Source organism: Salmo salar, chromosome 12 (genome assembly GCF_965601325.2).
Source record: "Salmo salar chromosome 12, fSalSal1, whole genome shotgun sequence".
NCBI classification, from domain to species: Eukaryota; Metazoa; Chordata; class Actinopteri; order Salmoniformes; family Salmonidae; genus Salmo; species Salmo salar.
In genome coordinates, this window is record NC_138302.1 from 8090122 (window position 1) to 8106935 (window position 16814).

The following is a 16814-nucleotide window of genomic DNA, read 5'->3' on the forward strand; positions in this document are numbered from 1 at the left end:
AATAGGGCTCCCGAGTGGCGCAGCGGTCTAAGGCACTGCATCTCAGTGCTAGAAGTGTCACTACAGACCCTGGTTTGATCCTGGGCTGTATCACAACCGGCCGTGATTGGGAGTCCCATAGGGCAGCACAGCATTGGGGTTTGGCCGGGGTAGGCCGTCAATGTAAATAAGAATTTGTTCTTAACTGACTTGACTAGTTAAATAAAGGTTAAATAAAAATAAAATAAATAAAAACAGCTGCTCATAGTGGTAGACAAGTGCACACACTCAGACGGGCATTTCTGGGCTGTTTCCTATTCAGAAAGTTGAAGGAAAATACAAATCACTTGAATTTAACAACGACTTGCAGTGGGTTCAGTATAACTATGAGAAAAAATGAATACAAATTATACCACCACCCGAAAGGACACTTTAGAGACAGGAAGGGTAAAGGGTCATGTGTTCTACACAGGTAGAGCCCTATCTGTCCATGTTTCCTTATGCAAAGTGGGCACTGCTTCATGTGGTAACACCACCACTCACATAAATAGTCCATATGCCACTGGGTGAGAGAAGTTTTCATTGTATTTGGGCAGCATTATGTGATGTGTTATTATGTGTTGTTTGCGATGAGCCTTGATCAATTTAGCTAGGAATATGCCACCCTCTTCAATCTGTCACCTAATCCTGCCTAATGGGCAGGTCAGCCCTGGAGGAAACTATTGGCTGTAAGAAGTAAGAGAAAACATAACATCTGGTTGTTTTTAAATTACTACTTATGACATTGCTTGCCAGAATAAACATTATATTGGAGATTTTTTTCCAATCTGTGTTGCTCACTCCAGTCAGCAGATGGCGATGTGAGTATTTCAGGTGATGCTTCTTGCGTGACGTATAATCTAGTGGACAGGAGGCTTCTTCAACAGCGACAAAAGGCTTCTGATTCAACCATCGCAGTGGTTTGCTAGCGAACATAAAACTGAAACATTGAAGCTCTTTAGACCAATCTTGTGTATATTACTCTTAGTGTTTTAAACATAATTCTCTTTACCTTTCTACTAGTTCATTTATACGTAATTTGCTTGTTAAATTAGCAAATGTGTTAAATTGATACAGCACTAGTCTAATCTCCCGGAGCATGAGCTCACTAAACTTTACGGAGAAAGAAGCTCTAATGAAAGAAGAGGTAGAAGCTTTCAGAATGAAAAAGGAGGAAGAGGCGGCTGTCACATTGAAAGAAGAGGATGATATTACAGTGAAAGAGGAAGATGGGAAAGAGGTTGTCAGAGTGGATGAGGAGGAGGTAGAATCTTTCAGAATCAAAAAGGAGGAAGGTGCCATAACAATACAAGAAGAGAATGTAGTGAAAGAAGAGGAAGAACCTTTTGGAGTAAAACAGGAAGAAGAGGCTATCTCAATAAAAGAGGAGGAGGACGACGTTTTGGGAGTGAAAAAGGAGGAGGAGGCTGAATATCAGATTACCACCAGTGAGTACTGTATTAAAAACGGGGGCACTATGTAGTTATTGAAACAATGTATTGTTTTAAAGGGGCATTCTACATCAGTTCTACACTTGAATATGTTGTTCAGTACTGTAGGAATTGTTTAAGGGGCAAACTGCCATTGGTACATATGTTTTTGGGACTTCGATGTATTGAATTCTCATTCTCCATGTAGTCTTCATTAAAGTTCACCTCATCTAATATAACAGGCTTTTAAAATTGGGGCATATTTTCTACTTAAAATATCAAAGGGACGTAAATGACCCTTTACATTTGCAACACAAACAATATTTTACAAAATCACGATGAAAGTGGCCATTTTAGACATTCATGCCTCTTGATTGCAATAGACGGTCATAAGTTTACCATCTGTTTGCTGTTCTCATTTACACAGGAGAGAGACATGACTATTGTCGATCCTCTGGGAAGCCTCAACAACATCCTGATGCTGACGAGGCAGAGAAGAGTCTCTCCAGATCAGAACACCAGATGGTACAGCTTGGTCTGGTCTAGCATACAGCTTGCTCTATCGGGGTCTGGGCTGGGTTTCTGTAAAGCACTTTATGACAACAGTGACATCAGCATCCATAATGATATGTGTGTCCCCTCTTTATGGTTACCAGGACAACGCTAACCCTTCCTCCCTCCCGGAGTCCCTGTGTCGTGCCTCTCCCGGTAGCACCTTACTGCTGGGTATGAAGAGGGTGTCTGTGCTGCTGGTGGACTGCAGGAAAACAACGGGGCTGAGTGGAACTGTGAGAGGAGGAGAAGAGAAGAAAGGATCAGATTTGACTCATCAAAGTAAGTGCTGTAGTTTAGTTTGAACAAATGAAATAGTGGTGGTGGTTGTTCCCAGTAGGGCTGTCCCCAACTAATACAAATACAGCTTTGAAGACTCTTGGCATTCTCTCAACCAGCTTCACCTGGAATGCTTTTCCAACAGTCTTCAAATCAAAGCAAATTTTATTTGCCACATGCACTGAATACAACAAGTGTTGACTTTACCCTGAAATGCTTACTTACAAGCTTTTAACCAACAGTGCAGTTAAATATAAATTGTCCAGTGGGGATTTTTATGAATTGTTCAGCAGTCTAATGGCTTGGGGTAGAAGCTGTTGAGGAGTCTTTTGGTCCTAGACTTGGCGCTCTGGTACCGCTTGCCTTGGGGTAGCAGAGAAAACAGTCTATAACTTGGGTGACTGGAGTCTCTGACAATTTTAGGAGTTCCCACATATGCTGGGCACTTGTTGGGTGCTTTTCCTTCACTCTGCCGTCCAACTCATCCAAAACCATCTGAATTGGGCTTAGGTCGGTTGATTTGTGGAGGCCAGGTCATCTGATGCAGCACTCCATCACTCTCCTTCTTGGTCAAATAGCCCTAACACAGCCTGGAGGTGTGTTGGTTCATTGTCCTGTTGAAAAACAAATGATAGTCCCACTAAGCGCAAACCAGACATGATGGTGTATCGCTGCTGAATGCTTTAGGAGCCATGCTGTTTATGTGCACCTTGAATTCTAAATAAATAAAAAAGAATGTCACCAGAAAAGCACCCCCAAACCATCACACCTCTTCCTCCATGATTCACGGTGGGAACCACACATGCAGAGATCATCCGTTCACCTACTCTCCGTCTCACAAAGACACAGCGGTTGGAACCAAAAATCTCAAATTTGGACTCATCAGACCAAAGGACAAATTTCCAGCTGTCTAATGTCCATTGCTCGTGTTTCTTGGCCCAAGCAAGTCTCTTCTTCTTGTTGGTGTCCTTTAGTAGTGGTTTCTTTGCAGCAATTCAATCATGAATGCCTGATTCACGCAGTCGCCTCTGAACAGTTGATGTTGAGATGTGTCTGTTACTGGAATTCTGTGAAGCATTTATTTGGGCTGCAATCTGAAGGGGGCGTTAACGCTAATGAACTTGTCCTCTGCAGCAGGGATAACTGGGTCTTCCTTTCCTGTGGCGGTCCTCATGTGAGCCAGTTTCATCATAGTGCTTGAAGTTTTTGTGACTGAAGTTCTTGAGATTTTCTGGATTGCCTGACCTTCATGTCATCAAGTAATGATGAACTGTTGTTTCTCTTTGCTTATTTGTGCTGTTCTTGCCATTATATGGACTTGGTCTTTTGCCAAATATCTTCTGTATACCAACTCTACCTTGTAACTGATTGGCTCAAATGCATTAAGAAGGAAAGAAATTCCACCAATTAACTTTTAACAAGGCACACCTGTTAATTGAAATGCATTCCAGGTGACTACCTCATGAAGCAGGTTGAGAGAATGCCAAGAGTGTGCAAAGCTGTCATCAAGGCAAAGGGTGGCTACTTTGAAGAATCTCAAATATAAAATATATTTTGATTTGTTTAACACTTTTTTGATACCTATATTATTCCGTATGTGTTATTTCATAGTTGATAGTCTTCACACCTTTCATAGTCTTCACACCTGTTGATTGAAATGCATTCCAGGGGAAAATGACCGATAGGGCTGCCATGCTTCTAGCTCTTAGGAAACTTTGCACTATTTATTTTTTATGTGTTATTTCTTACATTATTTGGCCAGAATGTTTGGGGTGTTGTTACATACAGCCGGGATGAACTTTTGGATATCAGAGCGGCGGTAACTCACCAGCATTATGACCAGGAATTTGACTTTCCTGAATCAGATCCTTTGTTCGAACCCCGCAATTGAACTGATTCCAGAGGCTGTCCCAAAAAAAGGCCGGCGGAAAAGAGGTTCTTAGAGTGGGCTTCTAGTCTGACTCAGGAGGCACGCACACCACTCACTGCTTCCGAGTGAACATCGCAAATGTTCAGTCTCTGGATAATAAAGTTGATGAGCTCAGGGTGAGGATTTCCTTCCAGAGAGACATTGGGGATTATAGCATAATCTGTTTCACGGAAACATGGCTCTCTCGGGATATACTGTCTTAGTCCGTACAGCCAGTTAGGTTCTCAGTTCATCACACAGACCGGAATAAATATCTCTCCAGGAAGAAGGGCAGCATTGTATGTTTCATGATTAACTACGCATGGTGTGATTGTGATAATATACAGGAACTCAAGTCCTTTTGTTCACCCGACCTAGAATACCTCAATCAAATGCTGACCCTATTACCTCCCAAGAGAATTCTCTTCGGTTGTAGTCACAGCCCTGTATATTCCCCCTCAAGCCGATACCACAACGGTCCTCAGAGTACTTCACTGGACTTTATGCAAACTGGAAACCACATTTATTGTAGCTGGAGATTTTAACAATGCAAATTTGAGAAAAATTCTTCCGAAGTTCTATCAACACATTGACTGTAGTACTTGCGCTGCTTAAACACTCGCTCCTAACGTCACTCCCAACTTCCGTGATGCCTACGACTCAATTTTGCTCCTCCCTTCCAATAGGCAGAAACTCAAACGGGAAGTACCCATGCTAAGGACTATTCAACGCTGGTCTGACCAATCGGAATCCATACTTCAAGATTTTGTTCACGCGGACTGGGATATGTTCCGAGAATAACATCAACTCAGTCACCGAATCAATGTATTTGTCTATCAGGAAGTGTATAGGAGATGTACCCACTGTGACTATTAAAACCTACCCTAACCAGAAACCATGGATAGATGGCAGCATTCGCGCTAAACTGAAAGCGCAGACCATCACATTTAACCAGTAAGACATTTAAGCATGTTAACCCTTGCAAAACTGCCGGCCCAGACGGCGTCCCAAGCCGTATACGCAGACCAGCTGGCTGAAGTGTTTATGAATATATTCAATCTGTCCCTATCCCAGTCTGTTGTCCCCACCTGCTTCAATATGTCCACCATTGTTCCCGTACCCAAGAAAGCAAAGGTAACTATTGTCCTGTAGCGTTCTGTCATCATGAACTGCTTTGAGAGACTAGTCAAGGTTCACATCACCTCTACCAGACACCCTACAGCCACTTCAATTTACTTACCACCCAAATAGATCCACAGATGATGCAATCGCCATCCCACTGCACTATCCCATCTGGACAAGAGGAATACCTATGTGAGAATGCTGTTCATTGACTGTAGCTTAGCATTCAACACCATAGTACCCTTCGCCCCCAGGTGGTGAAGGTAGGAAACATCACCTCCACTCCGCTGACCCTCAACACTGGGCCCCACAAGGATGCTTTCTCAGCCCCCTCCTGTACTCCCTGTTCACCCATGACTGCGTAGTCACGCACGCCTCCTACTCAATCATCAAGTTTGCAGACGACACAACAGTAGTGGGCTTGATTACCAACAATGACGAGACAGCCTACAGGGAGGAGCTGAGGGACCTGGGAGTGTGGTGCCAGGAAATTAACCTCACACCCAAAGTCAACAAAACAAAGGAGCTGATCGTGGACTTCAGGAAACAGTAGAGAGAGGGAGCACACCCCTATCCACATCGATGGGACCACAGTGGAGAAGGTGTAAAGCTTCAAGTTCCTCAGCATACACATCACTGACAAACTGAAATGGTCCACCCACACAGACAGTGTGGTGAAGAAGGCACAACAGCACCTTAAACCCTCACAAATCTTTACAGATGCACAATTGAGAGCATCCTGTAAGGCTGTATCACCGCCTGGTACGGCAACTGCACCCCCCGCAACCGCAGGGCTCTCCAGAGGGTGATGCGGTCTGCCCAACGCATCACCGAAGGGAAACTACCTGCCCTCCAGGACACCTACAGCACCCGATGTCACAGGAAGGCCAAAAAGATCATCAAAGACAACCACCTGAGCCACTGCCTGTTCACCCCGCTCTCATCCAGAAGGTGAGGTCAGTACAGGTGCATCAAAGCTGGGACCGAGAGACTGAAAAACAGCTTCTATCTCAAGGCCATCAGACTGTTAAATAGCCATCACTAGCATCTTAGAGGCTGCTGCCCTATGTACATAGACTTGAAATCACTGGCCACTTTAATAATGGAACACTAGTCACTTGAATAATGTTAACATATCTGGCATTACTCATCTCATATGTATATACTGTATTCTATTCTATTCTACTGTATCTGTCTTTGCATTACTCATCTCATATGTATATACTGTATTCTATACTATTATATTGTATCTTAGTCTATGCCGCTCTGATATTGCTCGTCCAAATATTTATATATTATTTTTTCCATTCCTTTACTTTAGATTTGTGTGCATTGTTGTGAAATTGTTAGATATTACTTGTTAGTCATTACTGCACTGCTACACCCGCAATAACATCTGCTAAACACGTGTATGTGACCAATTAACATTTGATTTGATTTTACCTCATGAAGCTGTTTGAGAGAATGCCAAGAGTGTGCAAAGCTGTCATCAAGGCAAAGGGTGGCTACATTGAAGAATCTCAAATATAAAATATATAGTTGGCTATACTTTTTTGGTTACTACATGATTCCATGTTTTATTTCATATTTTTGATGTCTTTGTATAACATTAATGTAGAAAATAGTAAAAATGAAGAAAAACCTTGGAATGAGTAGGTGTGTCCAAACTTTTGTCTGGTACTATGTACTGAACAAAAGTATAAACGCAACATATACAATTTTCAACGAGTTACAGTTCATATAAGGAAATAAATTAATTTGGCCCTAATCTATGGGCTTCACATTACTGGGCAGGGGTGCAGCCATTGTTGTGAATGGGAGGTCATAAGCCCACTGACTTGGAAGACAGGCCTACCCGCTGGGGAGCCAAGCCCAGCCCAGACAATGAAGCTGTCCGGGTGGCAGGTCTAAGACAATGTGGAGGTCCTGGACTGGCGTGGTTATACGTGGTCTGTGGTTGTGAAGCCGGTTGGGTGCCAAATTCTCTATACTGAATTGAATGTTAATTTCTCTACCATAAGCTGCCTAAGCTTATGGTAGAGAAATAAACATTACATTCTCTGGCAACTGCTCCAGTGGATATTCCTGCAGTCAGCATGCCAAATGCACGCTCCCTCTGAGACGTCTGTGGCATTGTTTAGATTGGCCTTTTTATTGGCTCCAGCGCAAGGTGCACCTGTGTAATGATCATGCTGTTTAATCAGGTTCTTGAAATGCCTCACCTGTCAGGTGAATGGATTATCTTGGCAAAGGAGAAATGTTAACTAACAGGGGTGTAAACAAATTTGTACACCATATTTGAGATAAACAAGCTTTCATGCTTCATGGAAATATTCGGGGATATTTTATTTCAGGTCATGAAACATGGGACCAACACTTTACATATTTATATTTTTAATCTTTCCAAAATATTTCACATCCTTTTTTACTTTACTCAAAATATCGTGACATTAATGACAGTATATATATATTTTTTTAATTGGTTAAATTCCCCATATTTTAGGTTTAAGGAAGTGTGTAGGTCGCATTCTGTATCATACAGCTATGAAGGTTATATATTTACAACCACCTGCTTGATAGGAATCTTGTGCCATAGAACTGTCTAGTGTTTTGTGTTCTGACTTATGAAACAGAAATAAAAATAAGTAATGTAAACCTATCAGTAATTACCAGGATGCTCTACAACATTTGTTTTAAAATCACACAAAGATTGTTTTAAATTATGAAATGTTTGAAAACTGGCCTCAGGTTATTGAGGGATCTAATTTAGATTAAACCTCATAGCAAGGCAGTTTTATCATGTGGAGATTTCATTCAGGTCTCTCTTTAAATAAACACTGTCTTTGGCAGGAGGAAAACCAAACTTGGAACTGGAAATGTCCAAACCAGCAAGACGACACCTCTGCTCCCAGATTGGAAAGAGTTTTACGAAGTTAGGAAGCCTGAAAAGACATGCGAGGACACAAACAGGAGAGAAGCCATACAATTGCGCACAGTGTGGAAAGAGTTTTAACCAGTTAGGAAAGCTGAAAGTTCATGAGCGAATACACACAGGGGAGAAGCTTTTTCATTGCACCCAGTGTGAAAAGAGTTTTAACAAGTTAGGAAACATGAAATCTCATGAGCGAATACACACAGGGGAGAAGCCTTACCACTGCTCCCAGTGTGGAACTAGGTTTACCAAGTTAGGAAGCCTGAAAAGACATCAGAGGACACACACGGGGTCGAAGCCACACCATTGCGCCCAGTGTGGAAAGAGTTTTAACCAGTTAGGAAACATGAAATCTCATGAGCGAATACACACAGGGGAGAAGCCTTTCCATTGCTCTCAGTGTGGAAAGAGCTTTAGCCAGTTAGGAAGCCTGAAAGCCCATGGGCGAATCCACACAGGGGAGAAACCTTACCACTGTTCCCAGTGTGGAAAGCGTTTTAACCGGTTAGGAAAGCTGAAAGAACACATGAGACTGCACACAGGGGAGAAGCCTTACAAATGCTCAGACTGTGGGAAGACATATTACTCATCACAGTCACTTAAAAGTCATGTGAAAATCCACACAGGATAGAATAATTACTTCTCCTAGTGTGTAAATTTATATTTCACATCACATTGACTTAATTACTTCTCCTAGTGTGTAAATTGATATTTCACTTCACATTGACTTAATTACTTCTCCTAGTGTGTAAATTGATATTTCACTTCACATTGACTTAAAATTCATCAGAGAACTTGCACAGTGCTCCGTTGTCTTATATTGTTGACTGATAATGTGTTTACCTGTTTTTACCATATGAAATGTAATTATACAAAGAATATTCAAACATATATGTGTATGTTTTTATTAGAAAACATGAATTAAATATGGAGTATGTCAGTTTGAATATAAAGTAGATCAGATTCCTTCTGTTTTAAATGGTCCTTTTTTAAACTCTGTGTGTGTGTTTATCTGGGTGTGTTTATCTGGGTATGTCATTCCTCCAGCACTACAGATAATCAAGATAGATAATACAGTGATATTTGGATGTGACGCATTTGCTCCATTGTTTACATTTGCATTGTTGGCCCACTGATGATTTAATGAAATGAAAATGTTCACTGACTCTCCCACGGATTGCTGTTTATCATTGTCTCAATGAAGAGTTCCTCGTTCCACTTTCCTGGGGGCATTTACAAGCCTCCCACTGGTTGAATAAACGTTTCTGCGTCATTTCAACAAAATAAATCCATGTCATGATGTTAGATCAATGTAGAATGGATTTGTAAAAAAACAACATAAGGTGCTTTTTTTTTTTATTCACTAAACTTGCAACGTAAATCCAGTGAAAGGTGACATTTTGTGTTGTTTTCATATTGAATTCCCTTTAGTTGACAACTCAAAGAAATGTAAATAGAAACTAGATGTTGAACTGACGTGTGTGCCGTGTGATGGTTTGAATAAGCAGCAGGTGTTGGATCAATATCCACCTTAGTAGCTAAGTTTCCATGCAATTTGCGACAGATTTTCATGAAGATATTCTAAAAATCTGCATAAAACAATATACGCATTTTCCCACCAGAAATGTTTGCATTAAACAGACTTATTGCGGAAAAAAGGCTTTGCGTGACAAATACATAGCTTTTGCTGTTAAATTCCCATGTACCGAATGAAAAATACAAGTTAAATGGGTTTCCATCACATTTTCAACTCTACTGATGGTTTTAAAAGCTGTTGAGTTATATAGAAAACGTGCTCTTGTCCTGTGCACTGTAGCCAGCAGCTCACAGATACAGTGCTGGGAGGCTACCTACATGATGAGATTATTATGGATAAGAGCGCAACATTTTTTTTTTTTGTCAAATGGCAGCCAAGCATCGATCATCATGTTACCAGACCCTCAAAATGTATTGGAAAGGAGCATCAAGCTCATCACTTGAAGTTTCACCACCCTGTGAAGTTTATAACGTATTTAATATGTAGCCTAATAAACTGCATGGGTTCCCAAGTCATAGTGGGAGGACCACACAATATATCATCATGTGACTCCAAGGTAACTAAGATGTGATGGTTATTAGTGTCACGACTTCTGCCGAAGTCGATGCCTCTCCTTGTTCGGGCGGTGTTCTGCGGTCGACGTCACCGGTCTTCTAGCCATCGCCGATCCATTTTACATTTGTTTTGTCTCGTTTTCCCACACACCTGGTTCTCATTTCCCTCATTATGTGTTGTGTATTTAACCCTCTGTTTCCCCCATGTCTTTGTGTGGTATTGTTTATCTGTTTCCATGTATGCGCACGTTAGGCTGGTTGCGCTGGGTTATGTTCAACCCCGTGTTCGTTTCTGCCGTGTGCTTTTGGTTCACCAAATAAAAGGCTCCGTTTTGCTACCACATATCTGCTCTCCTGCGCCTGACTTCCTACAGCCCTTCACGCATACCTTGACAGAATACCACAGCAGGAGCAGGTACCGATGGTAGCGGAGTCGAGGAGCGTGTCCAGGAGCACACGGAGTTGATTCACCATCTCGGCACCGCCATGGACCGTGTCGTCCAGACGATGGATTGCTGGGAGAGACAGGGAGGTCCTCCAGTACCTCCCCCAGCACAACAGGGGTCCTCACTACCCGTCCCTCCTGTACCCGGTTCCAGTGGGATGCGTCTCGCCCTTCCCAGGGAGTATGATGGGTCGGCGGCATGGTGCCAGGGCTTCCTGCTACAGCTGGACCTCTACCTGGACACCGTTTATCCAGCTCCCTCGGGAAGGGATTGGGTGTCCGCCCTCGTCTCGTGCCTCTCAGGGAAAGCTCTGGAGTAGGCCAACGCCGTGTGGGGAGAAGGAGATGCGGCGTTGGAGGACTTCGCAGAGTTCACCAGCCCAGTATTCGACCACCCGCCCAAGGGTAGAGCGGCGGGTGAATGTCTGTTCCACCTGAGGCAGGGGACGAGGAACGCCCAGGAGTTCGCACTGGAATTTCAGACCTTGGCCGCCGGAGCGGGATGGAACGACAGGGCCCTCATCGACCACTACCGTTGCAGCCTGCGCGAGGATGTTCTTCGGGGTTGGCCTGCAGGGATACCACTCTTACCTTCAACCAGCTGGTGGACATGTCCATTTGGTTGGATAACCTGCTGGTCACCCGCGGACGTCCAGAAAGGGCTCTGTCGATTTCCGTTCCCAGCACCACCGCTCCGGTGCCTATGGAGCTGGGAGGTGCTACGCACAGGGAGACCGGAGGAGGGGCTTTCACGTGTACCATCTGTGGCAGCAGAGGTCACACTGCTGGTCGGTGACGTGTTGGTTCCTCTAGGGTTCGAGGCAGCAGGCAGGGCACTCTGGCGTCACGCCAGGTGAGAAGGCACCATTCTCACCCAGAGCCCAGAGCACACACATTTTTGTTTGTTACTTTTCCTGAGTTTTCCCCACATTCCCAGCATAAGGTGCTCGTTGATTCAGGCGCGGCTGGGAATTTTATTGACAGATCATTTGCCCATAGTCTAGGGATCCCCATCATTCCCGTGAATGTGCCCTTCCCCGTTCACACCTTAGATAGTCGACCATTAGGGTCAGGGTTGATTAGGGAGGTCACCGCTCCTTTGGGCATGGTGACGCAGGGAGGTCATACGGAGAGAATTAGTCTCTTACTTATTGACTCTCCTGCATTTCCCGTGGTGCTGGGCCTACCCTGGTTAGCTTGTCATAACCCCACTGTTTCTTGGCCACAGAGAGTGCTCGGGGAGGTGTTTAGGGGTTTCCGTTGGTGCTACTACGGTGGAGAGTCCAGACCAGGTCTCGACCGTGCGCATTCTCCCTGAATATGCAGATTTGGCTCTCGCCTTCTCCAAAAAGAAGACGACTCAATTACCACCTCATTGACAGGGCGATTGTGCGATAAATCTCCTGGTAGACGCTGCACTTCCCAGGAGTCACGTGTATCCCCTCTCACAGGCGGAGACGGAGGCTATGGAAACATATGTCTCCGAATTCCTGCGTCAGGGATACATTCGGTCCTCCACTTCACCCGCCTCCTCGAGTTTCTTTTTTGTGAAGAAGAAGGAGGGAGGTCTGCGCCCGTATATTGACTATCGGGTCTGAATCAGATCACTGTGAGGTATAGTTACCCGCTACCGCTCATAGGCCCAGCAATAGAGTCAATGCACGGGGCGCGCTTCTTCACCAAACTAGATCTCAGGAGCGCTTACAACCTGGTGCGTATCCGGGAGGGAGATGAGTGGAAGACGGCTTTCAGTACCACCTCTGGACACTATGAGTACCTCGTCATGCCGTACGGGTTGATGAATGCGCCATCAGTCTTCCAAGCCTTTGTAGATGAGATTTTCAGGCAGGGTGTAGTGGTGTATATTGATGACATTCTGATATACTCCTCTACACGCGCCGAGCATGTGTCCCTGGTGCTCAAGGTGCTTGGTCGACTGTTGGAGCATGACCTGTACACCAAGGCTGAGAAATGCCTGTTCTTTCAACAGTCCGTCTCCTTCCTAGGGTACCGCATTTCCACCTCAGGGGTGGAGATGGAGAGTGACCGCATTGCAGCTGTGCGTAATTGACCGACTCCCACCACGGTAAAGGAGGTGCAGCGGTTCTTAGGGTTTGCCAACTACTACCGGAGGTTAATCCGAGGTTTTGGTCAGGTAGCGGCTCCCATTACTTCACTGCTGAAGGGGGGCCCGGTGCACTTGCAGTGGACAGCTGAGGCGGACAGGGCTTTTAGTCACCTGAGGGCTCTGTTTACCTTGGCTCCCATGCTGGCTCATCCAGATCCCTCTTTGGCGTTCATAGTGGAGGTGGACGCGCCCGAGGCTGGGATAGGAGCTGTGCTCTTTCAGTGCTCGGGTACGTCACCGAAGCTCCGCCCCTGTGCCTTCTTCTCGAGGAAACTCAGCCCGGCGGAGCGAAACTATGATGTGGGGGACCGGGAGTTGTTGGCTGTCGTCAAGGCTTTGAAGGCGTGGAGACATTGGCTTGAGGGGGCTAAACACCCTTTTCTCATCTGGACTGACCACCGCAATCTGGAGTACATCCGGGCGGCGAGGAGACTGAACCCTCGCCAGGCAAGGTGGGCCATGTTTTTCACCCGTTTTGTTTTCACCCTTTCTTACAGACCAGGTTCCCAGAACGTGAAGGCAGACGCACTGTCCCGGCTGTATGACACAGAGGAGCGGCCCATGGATCCCACTGCCATACTCCCGGCCTCCTGCCTGGTGGCGCCGGTAGTGTGGGAGCTGGACGCGGACATTGAGCGGGCGTTGTGTGCAGAGCCCGCTCCCCTCCAGTGTACAGCTGGGCGTCTGTATGTTCCGTCTGCTGTCCGTGACCGGCTGATCTATTGGGCCCACACGTCACCCTCCTCTGGTCATCCAGGCATTGGTCGGACGGTGCGCTGTCTGAGCGGGAAGTACTGGTGGCCCACTTTGGCTAAGGACGTGAGGGTTTATGTTTCCTCCTGCTTGGTGTGCGCCCAGTGTAAGGCTCCAAGGCACCTGCCCATAGGTAAGTTACACCCCTTACCCGTTCCACAGCGGCCATGGTCACACCTGTCAATCGATTTCCTGACCGATCTTCCTTCATCACAGGGAAACACCACGATCCTGGTCATTGTGGATCGTTTCTCTAAGTCCTGCCATCTCCTCCCTCTGCCCGGTCTCCCTACGGCCTTACAGACTGCGGAGGCCTTGTTTACACACGTCTTCCGGCCCTACGGGGTGCCTGAGGATATAGTGTCTGATCGAGGTCCCCAGTTCACTTCGAGGGTCTGGAAGGCGTTCATGGAACGTCTGGGGGTCTCAATCAGCCTTAACCCAGGGTTTCATCCCGAGAGTAATGGACAAGTGGAGAGAGTTAACCAGGATGTGGGTAGGTTTCTGAGGTACTATTGCCAGGACCAGCCGGGGGAGTGGGCAGCGTTCGTGCCCTGGGCAGAGATGGCCCAGAACTCGCTCCGCTACTCCTCCACTAACCTCACCCCCTTCCAGTGTGTATTGGGGTATCAGCTGGTTCTGGCTCCTTGGCATCAGAGTCAGACCGAGGCTCCTGCGGTGGACGACTGGTTCCGGCACGTGGAGGAAACATGGGACGCCGCCCATGTTCACCTTCAGCGCGCCGTGCTGCGCCAGAAAGTTGGCGCAGACCGTCACCGTAGTGAACACCGGGGACCGGGTCTGGCTCTCGACCCGAAACCTGCCCCTCCGCCTGCCCTGCCGGAAGCTGGGTCTGCGGATTGTGGGGCCATTTAAAGTCCTGAGGAGAGTGAACGAGGTTTGTTACAGGTTACAGCTTCCCTCCGATTACCGTATTAACCCCTCGTTCCATGTGTCTCTCCTCAGGCCGGTGGTGGATGGCCCGCTCCAGGAGTCTGAGGTGTGGGAGGTTCCTCCGCCCCCTCTGGACATCGAGGGGGCCCCGGATTACTCCGTTCGTTCCATACTGGATTCGAGACATCGGGCGTCATTTTCCATACATTTTCCATTTGTTTTGTCTCGTTTTCCCACACATCTGGTTCTCATTTCCCTCATTATGTGTTGTGTATTTAACCCTCTGTTTCCCCCATGTCTTTGTGTGGTATTGTTTATCTGTTTTCATGTATGCGCACGTTAGGCTGGTTGCGCTGGGTTATGTTCAACCCGTATTTGTATTTCGTGTTTGTTTGTGCCGTGTGCTTTTGGTTTGCCAAATAAAAGGCTCCGTTTTGTTATCACATATCTGCTCTCCTGCGCCTGACCTCCTACAGCCCTTCACGCATACCTTGACAATTATATAAATATTTGTGCATAAAGGAGTTTCCACCGCCATTTCCTGCTTATAAGTTTTTACTGACACAAAAGGATCCCACACTGTAAAACGAACGTACAAATTGTCTGCCCGGATTTATACAATTGTAAAGACACATCCTGTTTCCATCAGCTCGGTCATTACTTTTGAAATGGTTGGATCAATATCCACCTTCATGATATGGATGAAGCCTAGTCTTCATCCCCTAGCTAGCAGGTCAGTATCACTACAACATAAAGTTAGCCTAGTCTTCATCCCCTAACTAGCAGGTCAGTACCACTAAAACATAAAGTTAGCCTAGTCTTCATCCCCTAACTAGCAGGTCAGTATCACTACAACATAAAGTTAGCCTAGTCTTCATCCCCTAGCTAGCAGGTCAGTATCACTACAACATAAAGTTAGCCTAGTCTTCATCCCCTAGCTAGCAGGTCAGTATCACTACAACATAAAGTTAGCCTAGTCTTCATCCCCTAACTAGCAGGTCAGTATCACTACAACATAAAGTTAGCCTCGTCTTCATCCCCTAGCTAGCAGGTCAGTATCACTACAACATAAAGTTAGCCTAGTCTTCATCCCCTAGCTAGCAGGTCAGTATCACTACAACATAAAGTTAGCCTAGTCTTCATCCCCTAACTAGCAGGTCAGTATCACTACAACATAAAGTTAGCCTAGTCTTCATCCCCTAGCTAGCAGGTCAGTATCACTACAACATAAAGTTAGCCTAGTCTTCATCCCATAACTAGCAGGTCAGTATCACTACAACATAAAGTTAGCCTCGTCTTCATCCCCTAGCTAGCAGGTCAGTATCACTACAACATAAAGTTAGCCTAGTCTTCATCCCCTAGCTAGCAGGTCAGTATCACTACAACATAAAGTTAGCCTAGTCTTCATCCCCTAGCTAGCAGGTCATTATCACTACAACATAAAGTTAGCCTAGTCTTCATCCCCTAACTAGCAGGTCAGTATCACTACAACATAAAGTTAGCCTAGTCTTCATCCCCTAACTAGCAGGTCAGTATCACTACAACATAAAGTTAGCCTAGTCTTCATCCCCTAGCTAGCAGGTCAGTATCACTACAACATAAAGTTAGCCTAGTCTTCATCCCCTAGCTAGCAGGTCAGTATCACTACAACATAAAGTTAGCCTAGTCTTCATCCCCTAGCTAGCAGGTCAGTATCACTACAACATAAAGTTAGCCTAGTCTTCATCCCCTAGCTAGCAGGTCAGTATCACTACAACATAAAGTTAGCCTAGTCTTCATCCCCTAGCTAGCAGGTCAGTATCACTACAACATAAAGTTAGCCTAGTCTTCATCCCCTAACTAGCAGGTCAGTATCACTACAACATAAAGTTAGCCTAGTCTTCATCCCCTAGCTAGCAGGTCAGTATCACTACAACATAAAGTTAGCCTCGTCTTCATCCCCTAGCTAGCAGGTCGGTATCACTCCAACATAAAGTTAGCCTAGTCTTCATCCCCTAGCTAGCAGGTCAGTATCACTACAACATAAAGTTAGCCTAGTCTTCATCCCCTAGCTAGCAGGTCAGTATCACTACAACATAAAGTTAGCCTAGTCTTCATCCCCTAACTAGCAGGTCAGTATCACTACAACATAAAGTTAGCCTAGTCTTCATCCCCTAGCTAGCAGGTCAGTATCACTACAACATAAAGTTAGCCTAGTCTTCATCCCCTAACTAGCAGGTCAGTATCACTACAACATAAAGTTAGCCTAGTCTTCATCCCCT

At 45.5% G+C, this 16814-nt stretch overlaps 1 protein-coding gene across 1 annotated transcript; it reads left to right on the top strand.

Moving 5' to 3' along the window:
• The first annotated feature begins 897 nt into the window (after positions 1 to 897).
• On the top strand, positions 898 to 10676 carry LOC106594406 (uncharacterized). The gene is made up of 4 exons (XM_045690597.2): positions 898 to 1466; positions 1876 to 1973; positions 2105 to 2282; positions 8161 to 10676. Exons 1-4 carry the CDS (start codon positions 1118 to 1120, stop codon positions 8871 to 8873), a joined length of 1338 nt encoding a protein of 445 aa, XP_045546553.2. The 5' UTR covers positions 898 to 1117; the 3' UTR covers positions 8874 to 10676.
• Positions 10677 to 16814: the final 6138 nt, after the last annotated feature.